This window comes from Bos indicus x Bos taurus, chromosome 15, assembly GCF_003369695.1.
Source record: "Bos indicus x Bos taurus breed Angus x Brahman F1 hybrid chromosome 15, Bos_hybrid_MaternalHap_v2.0, whole genome shotgun sequence".
In the NCBI taxonomy this organism is placed as follows: domain Eukaryota; kingdom Metazoa; phylum Chordata; class Mammalia; order Artiodactyla; family Bovidae; genus Bos; species Bos indicus x Bos taurus.
The window spans coordinates 62,379,976-62,398,179 of NC_040090.1; the positions used below are offsets into that span (position 1 = coordinate 62,379,976).

General features: G+C 42.5%; 1 protein-coding gene across 4 annotated transcripts in view; it reads right to left on the reverse strand.

Annotated features, from left to right (window-relative positions):
- Positions 1-1,966, reverse strand: part of SIK2 (salt inducible kinase 2) — a 129,758-nt gene extending 127,792 nt beyond the window's left edge. For 3 of the 4 annotated variants that reach the window (XR_003514747.1, XM_027563785.1, XM_027563786.1), the window contains exon 1: positions 1,682-1,910. Coding sequence is in view for 3 of the 4 variants with exons in the window: in XM_027563785.1 (XP_027419586.1) it covers positions 1,682-1,816 (135 nt within the window). In the remaining variant the exon portion in view is untranslated. Of the gene's footprint in view, positions 1-1,681 lie in introns of all 4 variants that reach the window. The other variant, XM_027563784.1, reaches the window with a different exon arrangement.
- Between the last annotated feature and the right edge of the window lie 16,238 nt (positions 1,967-18,204).

Sequence of the window (18,204 nt, forward strand, 5' to 3'; positions counted from 1 at the left end):
TTTAGTTTTTAGAGTCGTTAAAAATGTGTACTTATAAAAAAATACACATTAAAAATGTCTTCTTTTCATGTAACTAAAGGGCAAACAGCATGGCATTAAGCCATGTTTCTTAAGAAGAATGGAATCAATTTCTTCGTTTTTAAAAATACTGGGATCAGATTAAGTAATCTCACTACAGTCACATTATTTACATTAAAAACTTAAATTGCTAACTCTGGTAAATTTGTGAGAGGAAAATTTGTGACCTTGGCTCTGATGTTAAAAAAAAAAAGACACACAAAAAAATGGTCGGAATTCGGCTGCCTCAGTCAGGATCAGCAGGGCAAGACGAAAAATGAGAATGACAGAATGACATATGCCCCTTCTTTTTGGAAACGGACTTCTTCACAGTAAGCAAAACTTCTAAGAACAACAGCTACAAAAATCACTCAAGTTTTCCGATGCCCTTCACCTTACACAGGCATTCTGAAAAAGAATCCTGTTATTTCATATCCAAACTCTGGTACCTTCGCACTAACAAGGTGAAACGCTGAATAGGATGAAAAGTGGGAAGGGAAAAAAAAAAAAAAAGCAAAGGATGAAACTCCAGAACAACTACAATGAGGCAAAGTAGAGTACGCCAAAAACACAAGGTTTTATTCTAAAGAATGGTTTTGTTTCTACCGTTTTTCTAAAGTATTTAATTTGCACGTCTTAAAATAGAGACCCTGAGGAGAGCAGCTTGAGGCGGTGAAAGGAAGGGGGGGCAGGTTAGGTAAGAACAGAGACTTGCGAGAAAATATGTGCGGTGCGCGAGAATGTGCGATGGAGGGCGGGGGGAGATGCTGGCTTCCCCGTCAGGAAGCAGTCGAGGGCTTTTAGAGTAGACAGGTAGAATCTGACGCGGCTTAAGGAACGCGTATTCACCGCCAGAACGCACACCTGGTAAAGAAATCACCTAGCATAAGAAAGACCAACCCCACCAACTGTGCGAATGCCCAGATGACCATTTTAACCGGCTCTATTGTCTGGAGTACTGAGGTGGAAATGCCTCAGGCGCGAGATCCAGCGAGCCTGACACCAGGTCAGAGATACTGTCTGGCACCAGGAACGGAGAGAAGATGGGACCGTGGCGCTCCGGGCTCCCGGCCTCCCGGCCTCCGGGGGCCCCCTTCCTCGAGCGGCCGGGGAGGGGGCGCCGCGGTTCCCCCGGAGCCTCGAGGAGCCCCGTCCGGGGCGTCGGGGCGCAGGCGGTCCCCTCGGCCGGGCTGGCGACGCCTCTCATCGCGCAGCCCAGGAGCGCGGAGACTTCCCCTCCCACCCCACCCCCAGCTGAAAGCCGGGAAGACGCGGAACTTGGGCTCCGGAGCGGAGGCCCACAGACTAGGTCACGGCCCCGGGTGCGAGGCTCTGGGCGAAATTCCAGGGGGCCCCCAAGGGTGGCCCAGAGAAGGCAAAGCGCCTGGCGGCCCGGCTCTCCAAATCGGACGACACCCAGGTCCGGGCGACGCGGCCCCGGTCCCCGTGGTGTTCACCGACCCCTGGAGCTCTCTGGGTCCTCACATTCCCAGGCCCTCTCGCCTGAGACGGTGACCCGGCCTCTCGGAGCTGCCCAGGCCCCCCGCGGCAGCCGCCCCTCTCGGCCAACAGCTCGTCTCCCGAACCCTCGCCTCGGACGCTCCCGCCGAGCCCCGGGCCGCACCTCCGTCCTGGTGATCCGGTGTCGCCCCAGCTTCACCACGGCGAAGTTGCCCTTGCCCAGCGTGCCCTCGATTTCGTAGAACCCCACCCGGACCGGCCCGCGCTGCAAGTGCCTCGGGCCATCCGCCATGACCATGCTGGGCCCCGCTGCCAGGCACGGCGGACTGGAGCGCGGACTGGCCGGCGGGCGGGCGGGCTGGCGGGCTGGCGGGCGGACTGGCTGCGCGGCTCCGCTCGGGCGACTGCGGCTCCGCTCTCTCCTGCGCTCCGTCCCTCCCGCTCCGCAGGGCCCAGCCAGGCGCGCGCCGCCGCTGACGTAAGCCGACGTCAGGGGGCCGGGACAGAGGGGCGGGGGCGGGACCGGGCCTCGATTGGTCACCATGGCGACCGGAGCCCCGCCGACGTCGGCGGCGAGCGGCCGCGAGGGAGGGCAGGTGGGAGGGGCCTGGACGGCGCGTTCCTTCCGGGCTCCGGCGCCCTCAGAGCTCACGGCCGCCTAGCTGAGGAGCGGGGCGGGGTCGCCGCCTGGCCCGCCCCGCTCCTCGGCCACCCAGCCGAAGGGTAAGAGCGAGCCCTGGTGGGCGGCGCGGAGGGCTGCAGCGACTGGGGCCGGACCTGGGTCTCCTTCCCCTGCCCCCGGCATCTCCTTCCCGGGGCCAGGCGTTCCCCGCCCACCCATGGGACCTTCCCGCCAAAACCTCTCGCCTATGACTACTGTTCTTCCTAAATTTGGCACGGGCGAAGAACTCTGGCTGAGCAATGCATTGCTCACAGGCTCCTTTCTTTGTATCTTTTTCTCATCTGTTTCTATATACATCCCTCCAAATTTGATGTCTCTTAGGGTTCATTCTGACACCCGCACCGACCCTTACAGTGTATCAGCGGTGAAGTAGACTTTGGAGATCACCAAATCGAGGGATTTGGAGCCTCAAATGGGCTTTGGGGCTCGAAACCCCTAAAATGTGTGCAAATTTCTTTCTTTTTTTTTTTTTTTTGCTTCTTTGAGCTTGCCTCTGGGAAGATGGGAATATAGCTTTTAAACGTGTTGGTGACCTTGAAAAGCTTAAGAAATACTTACCTAATCCAGTTTCTTTTCAGATGAGGAATCAACCCCTTGGGAATGAAGGAAATTGCCAAGGTCACACTGGTAATGCTAAAGTTAGGATAGCAAATCACCACACTGATCTTTCATATGCTGACCCAGGGAAACATGTACAGCGTTATTTTAATATTTTGAATAAAAGGAACCAGACTCTGGAGAAATGGCTTTATTCCCAGACAGAGAGGGAAAGTATAAAATGCACTTAAAAGGTCTTGTCCCAGAAAGCAAGATTTTCAAAGAATGCGGACATGTCAAAAGGAAACAGGAGTCAGTTCGAAGTTACCTTCACTTACCCATCTGGGACAATTGGAGCATCATGAATGAATACTCATGGAAATGGACTATAACAATGAATTCTAAAAAACAATCCACAGGTGCTTACTTATTCTTACAATGTTTCAGCTCAGTTCAGTCACTCAGTACTATCTGACTCTTTGCGAGCCCATGGACTGCAGCACGCCAAGCTTCTCTGTCCATCACCAACTCCCAGAGCTTACTCAAACTCATGTCCATTGAGTCGGTGATGCTCTCCAGCCATCTCATCCTCTGTCGTCCCCTTCTCCTCCTGCCTTCAATCTTTCCCAGCATCAAGGTCTTTTCCAATGAGTCAGTTCTTCACATCAGGAAGCCAAAGTATTGGAGTTTCAACTTCAACATCAGTCCTTCCAATGAATATTCAGGACTGATTTCCTGTAGGATTGACTGGTTGGATCTCCTTGCAGTCCGCAAGGGACTCTCAAGAGTCTTCTCCAACACCACAGTTCAAAAGCATCAATTCTTCAGCACTCAGCTTTCTTTATAGTCCATTTCTCACATCCATACATGACTACTGGAAAAACCGTAGCTTTGACTAGATGGACCTTTGTTGGCAAAGTAATGTCTCTGCTTTTGAATATGATGTCTAGGTTGGTCATAGCTTTTCTTCCAAGGAGCAAGTGTGTTTTAATTTCATGGCTGCAGTCACCATCTGCAGTGATTTTGGAGCCCCCAAAAAACAAAGTCTGTTTATTATAAATAAACACCATTTCCACTGTTTCCCCATCTATTTGCCGTGAAGTGATGGGACCAGATGCCATGATCTTAGTTTTCTGAATGTTGAGCTTTAAGCCAACTTTTTCACTCTCCTTTTTCACTTTCATCAAGAGGCTTTTTAGTTCCTCTTCACTTTCTGCCATAAGGGTGGTGTCATCTGCATATTTAAGGTTATTGGTATTTCTCCTGGCAATCTTGATTCCAGCTTGTGCTTCATCCCACCTGGCATTTTGCATAATTGATATTTCTCCATATTTCTCTACATGTTCAGTTAAATAAGCAGGGTTACAATATACAGCCTTGATGTACTCCTTCCCAATTTGGAACCAGTCTGTTGTTCCATGTTCAGTTCTAACTGTTGCTTCTTGACCTGCATACTGATTTCTCAGGAGGCAGGTCAGGTGGTCTGGTATTCCCATTTCTCTTTCAGAATTTTCCATAGTTTGTTGTGATCCACACAGTCAAAGGCTTTGGCATAGTCAGTAAAGCAGAAGTAGATGTTTTTCTGGAACTCTCTTGTTTTTTTGATGATCCAACAAATGTTAGCAATTTGTCTCTTACAATGTTAAGTATAAAATGGGGAGAAATGGCAATTTTTCTTGATAGTGGAATGTCAACTAATACATGTAGAAGAAATGATGAAATTAGAAAATCACCATTTTGCAACCATTATACTACTAATTGATTCAGATAATTCTATCTGAATTATCAATAGATTTTAAAATCATTGGGTGAAAATTTGCTGGGGAACATGATATTTACACAGTCTGAAAGTATCCTTAGATTTCTTATTCATTACAAATGGATAAAAACAGTACTTCCACGGTGGAGAAATCTGACAGACAGCACCATAACTAAAAGATCAAAGTTAATGTCACCAATTAACAATTAATGGGATAAAATGACATGATGTACCTCTTGGATGTGAGGTACTGAGAAGGATACAGTATCTCTTTTGTAGTATTCCTGTCAAAGATATGTGTTCTGAAAATAATCACAAAGAAACTATCAGAAAAAAATGCAAATTGAGGAACATTCTATCCAACCACTGGCCTGAATCAATGTCCTGAAAGACTGTGGAACTGTTCTAGATTTAAGAGATTAAAGAGACATGTCGCCAAAGGCAATGTGGACCCTGGATTGGGAGAAAAGTGTTAGAAAGGAATATTTTCAGGACAACTGTTAAAATTTCATAGGGATTGCATATTAGATAATAGTATTATTTAAATATTATTTAACAAACATAGACAGCATATTAAAAAGGAGAAACATCACTTTACCCACAAAGATCCATATAGTCAAAGCTATGGTTTTTCCAGTAGTCATGTATGGATGTGAGAGTTGGGCCATAAAGAAGACGAATGCTGAAGAACTGATGCTTTTGAATTGTGGTGCTGGAGAAGACTCTTGAGAGTCCCTTGGACTGCAAGGAGATCAAACCAGTCAGTCCTACAGGAAATGAGCCCTGAATATTCATTGGAAGGACTGATGCTGAAGCTGAAATTCCAATACTCTGGCCACCTGATGTTAAAGAGCCAACTCATTGAAAAAGACCCTGATGCTGGAAAAGATTGAGGGCAAGAGGAGAAGTGGGGGACAGAGGATGAAGGTTGGGTGGCATCACTGACTCAATGGACATGAGTTTGAGCAAACTCTAGGAGATAGTGAAGAACAGTGAAGCCTGGCATGCTGTAGTCCATGGGGTCACAAAGTGTTGGACTCAACATGGGACTGAACAACATTATTTAAATGTTAAGCGTTTTGAATTTTATAATTGTTTTGTGGTTATGGAAAAGGGTACCCTTATTAAGAGATACGCACAGAAGTATTTTGAGATAAGAGTTTTGATATATGCAACTTGCAATCTAGAGAGCATATTGAAAAGCAGAGACATTACTTTGCCAACAAAGGTCCGTCTAGTCAAGGCTATGGTTTTTCCTGTGGTCATGTATGGATGTGAGAGTTGGACTGTGAAGAAGGCTGAACGCCGAAGAATTGTTGCTTTTGAACTGTGGTGTTGGAGAAGACTCTTGAGAGTCCCTTGGACTGCAAGGAGATCCAACCAGTCCATTCTGAAGGAGATCAGCCCTGGGATTTCTTTGGAAGGAATGATGCTAAAGCTGAAACTCCAGTACTTTGGCCACCTCATGCGAAGAGTTGACTCATTGGAAAAGACTCTGATGCTGGGAGGGATTGAGGGCAGGAGGAGAAGGGGACGACAGAGGATGAGATGGCTGGATGGCATCACTGACTCGATGGACGTGAGTCTGAGTGAACTCCGGGAGTTGGTGATGGACAGGGAGGCCTGGCGTGCTGTGATTCATGGGGTCGCAAAGAATGGGACACGACTGAGCACTGAACTGAACTGAACTGAACTGATCAAATGGTTTAGCAAAGATAAGGCAAATGTAGCCAAATGTTAAATTGATAAATCTAGGTAAAGGGTATATGGCAGTTCATTGTATTGCTCTTGCAACTTTTCTATACTTGAACTTTTTAATTAAAATTAATATATTTCTGTATGTATAAATTTTATTTTGTTTCATAATTTTATGTTATTAATTTATTTTATTTTCCTTGTGTAAGATTGTTTGGCTCTTGGAACCTCCACTTGCTCACTGTGCTTCTGCCCTTCACTCTCCCAAAGCAGTACCTTATTCTGTTGTGAGTTATGTTGTTTATAAAAGTGAGAAGGAAATTGGGGCTGGAGGAGGGAGAAGGTTTAAGATTAATGATTGCTGGGAGTAGTATATGAGGGTTCATCTAAGTAGACCAGGAGCCCACATATGTACCCCAGTCAAAAATAGTTCCCATATACATTTTTTCTAGTTTGATTAATGTATTTTAATTGCTCTGTGAATGGGTTCTTCTGAGAATCTGATGAAAAGCCACTTACTTAAGAACCAGAACCCCCTCCTTTAAAAATATATCTTTTGGACAGAAATTAATACTCATTTCTATCTGATTATTTTAATCAGATAATTAGGCCAACTACCTGCTTCTGCAATGTAGGAATACCACTTGGTTTAGGGATGGATGGAAAGAAGATAAAGGATTGGTGGGGAATATAAAAAGGTTTCTGGCAAGCCAGAGTTCAGTGTGAGGGTGCTGAGTGTCTAGAGGTTAGAGAAAAAGAGCCTTGAGGTGGGAGAGAAGTAGGAGGAGCTGGCCAAAAAAAAAAAAAAAAAAAAACTTTGGCCACCTGGAAATGCAGCAAGGGTGCCACTGAAAATCACTGGTAGGTTGTCAATGTAACCCCGAAGAAATATATGAGGACTAAGTCAGAATATTGCAACCTTGGGATCCATGATTCAGCTCTGTTTCCTGGGCCCAAAAGATCTACTTCCCCTCTCCAGTTTTAACCCTGTATATCTCTTCTATACTTTTGCTTCCATTAATTGATAATTATATACATTGCAGCAATTACTAATACTATCCACGTCTTGCCTTTTTCTCTCCCTCCTTTTTTCTCTTCTATTCTCTTTCTCTCTCCCTATTCCACCCTCCACGCTCCACAGGCACCACCACCCTGCCCCTCAGGAAAAGAACTCAAAGGAAAAAGGGAGAAAAGAGAAGATAAGAGAGGCTTCATACAACTCCCATCTTTTTCATCTCCAGTTTATATTGGTGAGGTAGAGTACTCTAGTCACCAAATTTCCTACTTGCTTGACCTTTAAAATGCAGCATTCCCAGCTCAGGCTGTAAGTCCACTATACTTGCCATCCAGTTGCTTAAAAAATATTCATGTAACACTTCAGAAAGCAAAAGCCTGTACACATAGAAGGAATTAAGAAAATGATGAAAGTTTGAGATAAGAATTAGTTCTATAACATACTTAGAATAAAGCAGACATAGATTGGGAATGTGGAATGGGAAGAGGAGGTAGCAAAGAGGTAATGGAAGAGTAATTTGAAATGTGAGGAAAGAAAACTTTATGGCTCAGTGCTGTACATCTTTTGCTGAAGCAGATCCCATGAACTTGAAAAATAAATAAGTACTATATGTTTCCTTTATCATAAACAACATCTGCATTTTTGCTGTTTTATCTTTTCAGGACTGAAAAAAGTCAATACACTGGTAGGCTCAGGGCTGAATTTAGAGTTAGTCCAAATAAAAAATTGGTAAAGTCTTTATTAAAATGACTTTGCTTAGAAAAAATAGATTACAAAGTTAGAAGGACTACCTTGCTTTTTATAGTGCAAAAAGCAGAAAGTACATCAGAAATTCCAAATCATTGACCTGGGCCAATTACAAGTACTTGTTAAGGTGTTATTATGGAAACAAGCTAGAGGATTAACATTATGTAAAGAAAACTTTCTTTGGCTCTTTTAAAGGATGGGTAACCATGTCCTGGTTTTAATTTTTTTTTAAGTGTAGTTTTAGCTGTGATGGGTCTTCTCTAAATGAAGAATGTGTGGTCCTCTCTAAACTTTTGAAATAATTTGAAAGATTTTGTATCTCCTCCCAGATGACAGATTTCCTTAGGATCTTAAATTTTAAAGGGATCTTAGAATCTTTTGAGTCCATTTTCCCATTTGATACAGAAATCCCCATATACTTGACAGATGGCATCAAGCCTTGGTTTACTGCTTCATGCTTCACTACATGTCTCAGTAAAAAATATTCTTTCTTCAGTTCTCCAGGCAAAACATTCCCAAATTCACTAGCTAGCTGACAGTATTTCTATTCCTTTACTCTTTCTTATGCTTTTCTGGACTCTGGTTGTCAAAGTCTCTCTTAAAATATTGTTCTCAAAACTGAATGCAGTAGCCCGGATGTAGTATCAGTGGCTTAGAACACTGGCTACTGAGTAGTCCCTACTTTGATTCAGACACTCTACTCATAAGAACTCAGCCAAGGATTGTGATAGCTTTCTTTTTTAACAGCCACAGCCTACAGTTAAGATTAAAGCCAACTAAAACCTCTGGCTTTTTAAAAGTAGCAATTAATATTACCATTTTTTGGAGCAATTCCTTTTTTAAAAATGGAAATGGAAATTCTGATAGTTAAAATGTCATCTTGCTGATTTTAATTATGGTTCCAGATAATAAATTTTTTTGGATTTTTCACTCTGCTGTCTTTCATGTTACCTAATCTTAGTTCTCGGCTGCTGCTGCTGCTAAGTCGCTTCAGTTGTGTCCGACCCTGCGCGACCCCATAGATGGCAGCCCACCAGGCTCCCCCATCCCTGGGATTCTCCAGGCAAGAACACTGGAGTGGGTTGCCATTTCCTTCTCCAATGCATGAAAGTGAAAAGTGAAAGGGAAGTCGCTCAGTCGTATCCGACTCTTCATGACTCGGAGTCATCTGCAAATTCAAAGCATGCTTCTGTGGCCTTACTGCAGTTATTATTCTTTGTATCACTGCTCCTAGTACAAGTGTGTGATTCGTAGTAGGTTCATAACTAGATTGATAAACTGGTAAATAAGGCAAAGTTTGGGTCAGAATTTTAGAGCTTGTCACTAGACATCTAATTTGACTTCTAACAATTTATGGGTCAACATTCATTTGATTTGGTTTTTCATACAACTGTGAATTCCAAGAAGATGACATGTCTAATGCTGCTTGTTGTTGTTCAGTCATAAGTCGTGTCTGACTCTTTGTGACCCCATGGACCCTCCAGGCTCCTCTGTCCATGAAATTCTCCAGGCAAGAATACTGGAGTGGTTTGCCATTTCCTTCTCCAAATGCTGCTGGGGTAAGATTTAAAAGAGAGTCCTCAACAGTCTAATACCAGTGTTTCAATATATAAGCTACTGCACTCTCAGTTACTTTCCCTTTAGTTCATTTCTTTCTATTATTGTAGTATTTTACTAATCTTCCCTAACTCCTCTAAGTTGTGCACTTCTTTGAGGGTAAGGATCTAATCGTAGTCATCTTTTTAATTTCCTTAACTTTTCAGCAGAATTCAACAAGTGTAGTTTCTTTTGACATTTATTGCATTCATGTGTCTAGGCACTATGGCAGACATTGGGGATGCAAACATGAATATGGTATGGTCTCCCTTCTTGAGAATTTATGGTTTAGAATGGGAACTCTGAAATCTATAACTGAGGAGTAAGTTGTGGGTCTACCTTGGGAAAGTTGCTTAACCTTTTTCTGCCTCAATTTCTCATCTGTTCAACAGTGCACCTGCCTCAAAGTATTACAGTGGTCAGGGTAGATAAATAAATACTTAAAGAGGTGAGAATTAAGATAAGAGGTTTGCACAGGGAGCTCAGAGGAGAGGTGATTAGCTCAGTTTAAGGGTTCGTAAGAGAGCCTTCCAAAAGATGAAAGTTGAGTAGAGTTGCAAATCCTAAGAGCCAGACAGCTGAAAAATGATGGGACAAGCATTTGAAGACAAAACTGTGTGAGCCATGGTCTCGAAGGGATGAAGAGACAAGATGTGCTCAGGTAACTACCATCAGTTGTGAATATCAAGACTTAGTGATAAAAGTGTTGACAGATAAAACAGGAAGATACATGGGACCAAGTGGTGAAGGGCTCCTTCTTCCCCTTCTAGCCAGACTGCTACTCCTAAACCTTTACACAGAGAAATTATGAAGTTGCAACTGGGCAGGAAGCTGCAGGAGTGATGGATTCCAGCTGTGGCAGTGATGAGATGTGAAGGACCAGAGAGAGATGTTGAAGATTACTACCAGGTTTTTGACAGGAGTGAAGAGATACAATCAATTACTGAGAGTTTACTATGTGTCATCACTCTGTTGGGCACTAAAGTGAGTGCAATAAAGACCTGGCCTTCAAAGAGCATATAATCAATATCATTCAAACATTTAAGTCCTTATTTCTTATCTATCTATCTATTTATACACACACACACACACACACACACACACACACACACTCTTAGAGCCTGTTAAATAATGTGTAGAAATCAATATAAATTATGTTTGTCTACTGGAGCAAGATGAGTTGTGCTAGGAGTCAGATGGGGGCTTCCCAGGTGGCCTTAGTGGTAAAGAACCTGCCTGTCAATGAAGGAGACATAAGAGACACGTGTTCGATCTCTGAGTCGGGAAGATCCCCTGGAGGAGGAAATGGCAACCCACTCCAGTATTCTTGCCTGGAGAATCCCATTAACAGAGGAGGCTGGTGGGCTACAGTCTGTAGGGTCGCAAAGAGTCAGACAAGACTGAAGTGACTTAGCATGCATGCACACATGCAGGAGTCAGATACTTTGTGTTGCTATTTGCAAGTTCTGGACACATAATTCTGGAGCTTGGTGAGGAGATTTAGGGTGAAAATTTAGAGGTTGATAGCACTGATCTGTGCAGTCAAGTTTGTGGATGGTATCATGCAATAAAGATATCAAGACTGAAGGAAAAGATGTTGCAGCTACTTACTGCCTTCTGCTAAGTCTAGGAGCTTGTTTCAGCTCTGGGAGATAAACTCACAGATTCATGGGGGCCAGGTTTTGAGTTTTTGCCATTGTGACTCACCTCTTAAGGGAATAAACATTACAAACATTATGTAGTTGTTCTTTTCTCATCTTCAGTCTTGTAAAGTGTGTTATGTTATGAAAACTGGCACTATGGTAGATGCTGATTTACTAGTGGACCTGTTCTTTTTGGTCTTGTAGGTATATTTTGGGAGCTGTGACTATGTAAATTTCAGTTTTTTTAATACAATCATCCAGTGTTGGTGACTATTAATTTTAACTTAGTCTTAGCAGTTACTTTTAGATTAAGTGTTTGTTGAATTTAAGTTTCTTATATTTGTAACTGCAAAAATTATTTTAAGATTTGCATTTATTTTTGGTTTTCCAGGATTAGGAATATATCAGTTTGCTCAGTTCACTGGCCTAAAGATAATAAAATACAAAAACAAACCAATTAAAAACTGCCCCTACCTCCCCCTCAGAAAAGAGTGAAGGAGAAGACAGAATCCTACAGCATTTGTTTTGTACTCACAGGAGTGAGCAAATGGAGAAATGCAAAAAGAAATGCAAGAAGGCAAAGTGGTTGTCTGAGGAGGCTTTAAAAATAGCTGAGGAAAGAAAAAAGAAGAGAAAGGCAAAGAAGAAAGGGAAACATACTCAACTGAATACAGAGTTCCAGAGAATAGCAAGGAGAGATAAGAAGACCTTCTTAAATGAATAACACAAAGAAATAGAGGAAAACAATAAAATGGGAAAGCCTAGAGATCTCTTCAAGAAAATTGGTGATATCAAGGAACATTTCATACGAGGATGAGCAGGATAAAGGACAGGAATTGTAAGGACCTAACAGAAGGAGAAGAGAGTAAGAATAGATGGCAGAAATACACAGAAGAACTATCCAAGAAAGATCTTAATGACATGGACAACCACACTATGGTGTGGTCGCTCACCTAGAACTGGACATGCTGGAGAGTGTGAAGTCAAGTGAGCCTTAGGAAGCGTTACAACAAACAAAGCTAGTGGAGGTGATGACATTCTAGCTGAACTGTTATAAATTCTAAAATATGCTGTTAAAGTGCTTCACTCAATATGCCAGCAAATTTGGAAAACTCAGCAGTGCCCACAGAACTGGAAAAGGTCAGTTTTCATCCCAATAACAAAAAATGGCAATGCAAAAGAATGTTTCAACTACTATACATTTACACACCTTTCACATGCTAACATGATAATGCTCAAAATCTTCCAAGCTAGGTTTCAGCAGTATGTGAATCGAGAACTTCTAGATGTACAGGCTGGGTTACAAAGAGATAGAGGAACCAGAGATCAAACTGTGAACATTCACCAGATTATAGAGAAAGCAAGGGAGTTCCAGAAAAACATATGCTAAATTGATTACTAAAGCCTTTGACTGTGTGGATCACAACAAACTGTGGAAAATTCTTAGAAAGACAGGAGTACCAGACCATCTTACCTGCCTCCTAAGAAACCTGTATGTGCATCAGGAAGCAACAGTTAGATGGAGAACAGTGTGGAGATTCCTTAAAAAACTGGAACTAGAACTGCCATATGACCCAGCAATCCCACTGCTGGGCACACACACTGAGGAAACCAGCCTTGAAAGAGACACGTGTTCCCCAATGTTCATTGCAGCACTGTTTACAATAGCCAGGACATGGAGTCAACCTAGATGTCTGATGATTGACGAATGGATAAGAAAGTTGTGGTACATATACACAATGGAATATTACTCAGCTGTTAAAAAGAACACAATTGAGTCAGTTCTAATGAGGTGGGTGAAACTGGAGCCTATTATATAGAGTGAAGTAAGTCAGAAAGAAAAACACCAATACAGTATTTTAACACATGCACTCCAGTGTTCTTGCCTGGAGAATCCCAGGGATGGCGGAGCCTGGTGGGCTGCTGTCTATGGAGTCGCACAGAGTCAGACATGACTGAAGCGACTTAGCAGCAGCAGCAACACATATATATGGACTTTAGAAAGATGGTAACAACGACCTGTGTGCAAGACGGCAAAAGAGACACAGGTATAAACAGACTTTTGGACTCTTTGGGAGAAGGCAAGGGTGGGATGATTTGAGAGACTAGCATTGAAACATGTATATTACCATCATGAAATAGATGACCAGTCCAAGTTTGATGATGAAACAGGGCACTCAAAGCTGGTGCACTGGGATGACCCAGAGGGATGGGATGAGGAGGAAGGTGGGAGGGGGGTTTGGGATGGGGGGACACATGTAGACCCGTAGCTGATTAATGTCAACATATGGCAAAAATCATCACAGTATTGTAAGGTAATTAGCTTCCAATTAAAATAAATTAATAATTTTAAAAAAGAAGCAACAGTTAGAACTGGGCATGGAACAACTGACTGGTTTAAAATTGGAAAAGGAATATGACAAGGCTGTATATTGTCACCCTACTTATTTAACTTATATTCAGAGTACATCATGCAAAATGCCAGGCCTGATGAATCACAAGCTGGAATCAAGATTGCCAGGAGAAAGATCAACAACCTCAGGTATGCAGAAAATTAGGAAGAACTAAGGAGCCTATTGATGGGGATGGGGGGAGAAGAGGAAAGTGAAAAACTGGCTTGAAACTCAACATCAAAAAGAAAACTAATATAATGGCCTCTGGTCCCATCATTTCTTGGCAAATAGAAGGGGAAAAGTGGAAGCAGTGACAGATTTTATTTTCTTGGGCTCCAAAATCCAAAAAGTGACTGCAGCTATGAAATTAAAAGTCACTTGCTCCTTGGAAGGAAAGTTATGACAAACCTAGACAGTGTATTAAAAAGCACAAACATCACTGCTGACAAAGGTCCTCACAGTCAAAGTTATGGTTTTTCCAGTAATATACAGATGTGAGAGTTGGACCATAAAGAAGGCTGAGCACTGAAGAATTGATGCTTTTCAATTGTGGTGGAGAAGACTCTGGAGAGTCCCTTAGATGGCAAGGAGATCAAACCAGTCAATCCTAAGGGAAATCAATCCTGAATATTCACTGGAAGGACTGATGCTGAAGCTGTAATATTTTGGCCACCTGATATGAAGAGTCAACTCATTGGAAAAGATCCTGATGCTGGAAAAGACTGAGTGCAGATGGAGAAGGGAGCAGTGGAGGATGAAGTGGTTGAATAGCATCAAAGACTTGGTGGACATGAATTTGAGCAAACTGTGGGAGTTGGTGAAGGACAGGGAAGCCTGGCATGCTGCAGTCCATGGGGTCACAAAGAGTTGGGCATGACTGAAAGACGGAACAACAATGACAAAATACTTCTCCGCCAAGAGAGGCCAGAGAAATAAAAGGAGCATGGATCAAGAGGGAAAAATATTTTTTAAGTGTAGGGAAAACTGAGCTTAAAGGAGGAGAATTTCAAGAAGGAGGGAGTACTTTCAATCCCTGAAAAGATGTCATGCAAGATCAAGATGAAAAGAAAATCTTTAGATTTAGCCATGAAGAGATAATGGATGATCTTTGCAGAGGATTTCAAAGTACTGAGGGTGGAAGCCAAACTAGTGTGAGTGGGAAGAGGTGAGGAAAAGTGAGTATAGACTGTTCTTTCAAGAAATTTGTCTGTGAAGGAATGAAGATAGAAGAGGATGCAGAGTCAAGAAAAGTTTGGTGTTTTGTTCTATTCTCACTGGTGGAAGTTGAAGCATTTCTGGGGAAGGGTAAGAAGAGAGAAAGATTGAAATAATGTGATTAGATATCTATAGAAGGCAATGAAATTTGAATGCAAGAGTCAGGAGATGAGATGCCTCCTTTACTCTGGTGTGGGGGCTGGGGAGGAAGCAGGGGCAACTTTGGCTGCAGGTAAGTGGGTAGTTGGAAGTCCAGGAAGTTTACTCTTGGCGTCAGTTTCCTCTGAGAGGTAGAAAGCAGATTATCTGCAGAGTGAAAGTGGAGGCATAGAAAGGTATCAACGAGTTGTGAGAGTTTGAAAATCTGCTCTGAGAATGAGAGAGGAAATTGATTAGGACACACAGAAAATTTCCTGAGGAATAAGAATCTCCAGTTGAGGTGAAAAAAACCACGACTTGGAAGAAACATCAATCCACATGGTCATGGGACTTTGTTTTCTTTAATTAATTCATTCATTTGTATTTTATTTTTGATTGTGCTGGGTCTTTGTTGCTGCATGTGGGCTTTCTCTAGTGGTGGTGAGTAGGGGCTACTCTTCGCTATGTTTCACTGGCTTCTTTTGTTGTGGAGCACAGGCTTGAGGCAAGTGGGCTCCAACAGTTGCAGCACACAGGCTTAGTTGCTCTGAGGCATGTGGAATCTTCCTGGACAGGGGATCAAACCGCTGTTGTCATGGGACTTTTTGCAAACACGTTTGGTAGTGTGGTTGTCAGATTCATACAGGGCTTGAATTTGCTGGGTGGATCTTACAGAATGTCAAGGGAGTTGAGGATTTGGCAAGAAATTTGCTAAAAACAATTACCATGTAGTCAGCATATATGGGAAAAAAGCAGGAGGACTGATGGGCAAATGGAGGGCTCAAGAGTCTGGAGCATAAATGAGATGAGAGTCAGTACGGGAAAGATCTTGAGGAGTTATGTCTATGCTGATATATTTAAGCTAGATGTTGTTTTAGACGAGCCTAGGATCCAGGGGATATCCTCAAGAATGGGTGATTAGAGTGAGGAGAAATGGTTTGCCTCTTTCCTCACTGTTTTCCCAGTTACTTCACACAATTCCTGGAACACAGTAAGTTTTCAATATATGTGTGTTTAAAAAAGCAAATACAAAATCTTTATTTTCTATTCCCAGTATATTATACCAGTTCTCTTCCTCACATATTTCATTAGTTAACTATAATTATGATAAATTCTCTGAAAGAAAACTACTGCTTGCTATGAGATTGTATTACACGGGGTCCTGATTTAGTCTGGGAGTGGGGGTCAAGAAGTTTTCCTAAGGAAGTGATATTTAAGGTAGGATCTGAAGAATCAGTATGAGTAAATCAGGGAATAACAGGTGGGGAGAATCCTACCACTGATAGTGAAAAGATGTCTAAATATCTTGAGGTGGGAAAAAGCTGAAAATATTCCAACTGAATAGTAAGAATGGAGATAGAGGAATGGGCCTGAAGGGGTAGGTTAGGATCATATTACGTGGGGTCCTGTATATATAGATCTTGAAATACATTTTGATCCATTAGACTTGAATTGGGAAAAGTTGACATGCTATTGTTGTTAGCTTATAAATATTAAAAAGAATTATAATGTTATATGGATGTGTGATTATACACAGTGAAATTTGAAAGCTGAAAGATTACATTCGTTTAAGAAGTCTCCCTCCAGCAACCACCACTTCCTTCTACGCCAACTTATTCCTTTGAATTAAACAAAGCACATGAGATAGCCTTCCAAAAATCACTATCAAAATGCACTTAGGTTACCTGGAGAGAAAGTCTCTAGGGCATCTTTGCTATTTTTTTTTTTCCCACTAGCTTTCATGATTGGGTTAATTAGGTTTTTGCATAGGGAAAAGATAAGCATATTGATGGAATGCAAAGAAGGCTAGTAGGAGGAGAGACCTTTGGCTGACTATGGAGAAGTGAGGCTCAGGTACACAAACGTTGTTAATGGAGATTTTGAATTTTGGGCTGTCCTGTTGAAGCTTGTTGAAAACAAGTTCAGGGAATACTTGTTTTCACAATTTTGTCTAATAGAAATCTATGTAGCCTCTAATTTTGCTAAAATGGAGAATTACCACAGGCTGGTGGCTGATCCAAGATCCATTTTGGAGCAACTATAGGAAATAACAGGGGGAAACTCAAGAGAAATTGCCAGGGACAATAAAGGCTGTTTAGAACAGATGTGCGTATTTGTGTGTGTGTGTATATACACCTGAAGCCTGGGGCAGAAGACTTGTGTGGAAATTAGCAATAGAGCCCCAGACCTCTGGTGTAAGTATTCTCAAGGATGACAACCAGGGCAGAACAGAAGCCAGAGTATAGAAAGCTGTTAGAGACTGACTGACTCTGAACATTTACTCACATCTCCCTCTGCTCCCCACTCTCTCTAGCGCCTAGGAGTACTTCCTTTTAAGGCTGCTTCTCCTTTTTGGGTGCAGGGTGGGGTGAGTCTAAAAGTAGAGAGCTGGTCTGAAGAGTTACTTGGCAGCATGGTACCCAGCCCAAGCAACTAATTATGTAGTCTGGTGCTTGGAACTCTCTGACCCTAAGGTTACCCTTCCCTCTCCCCTTGATTTTGCTGGATGTTGACACAGACTGAAATCTACCCTTTTGTCTTTTCTTATGCCAAATGTGAAGACAGAACAGCTGATACCATCAGAGAAATATATGCTTAAAGGCCAAAGCAATGAGATAGTTTAAGAGCATAACTACGTCAAAAGAAAGTAACAACCTGGATTACAGATGCCACCAGAAGAAAATACATTAAATCCAATGGTTAACAAACATAAAATAAGCATACTAAGTAATTTATAAGGAAATCATAAAAGTCAAGAGGAAATACTGGACATGAAAAATATGTATGTAATAGTAGAGGGAACAGAATACTACTACTACTACTAAGTCGCTTCAGTCATGTCCGACTCTGTGCGACCCCATGGACTGCAGCCTACCAGGCTTCTCCATCCATGGGATTCTACAGGCAAGGACACTGGAGTGGGTTGCCATTTCCTTCTCCAATGCATGAAAGTGGAAAGTGAAAGTGAAGTCGCTCAGTCGTGTCTGACTCTTAGCGACCCCATGGACTGCAGCCTACCAGGCACCTCCATCCATGGGATTTTCCAGGCAACAGTACTGGAGTGGGGTGCCATTGCCTTCTCCCAGGGAACAGAATAGACATAGCTAAAAAAAATTACCTAGAAGGTCAGGTTAAGAAACTCTTCTGGAAGGAAGGAGGGAAGAATAAATAAAAACATAAAAACTAAGAGATAAAGAAGACTGAATTGGAATGTGACCTTCAGCTTACAGGAAATAGGATTGTCAGAAGAGAAAAATAAAAGTGGA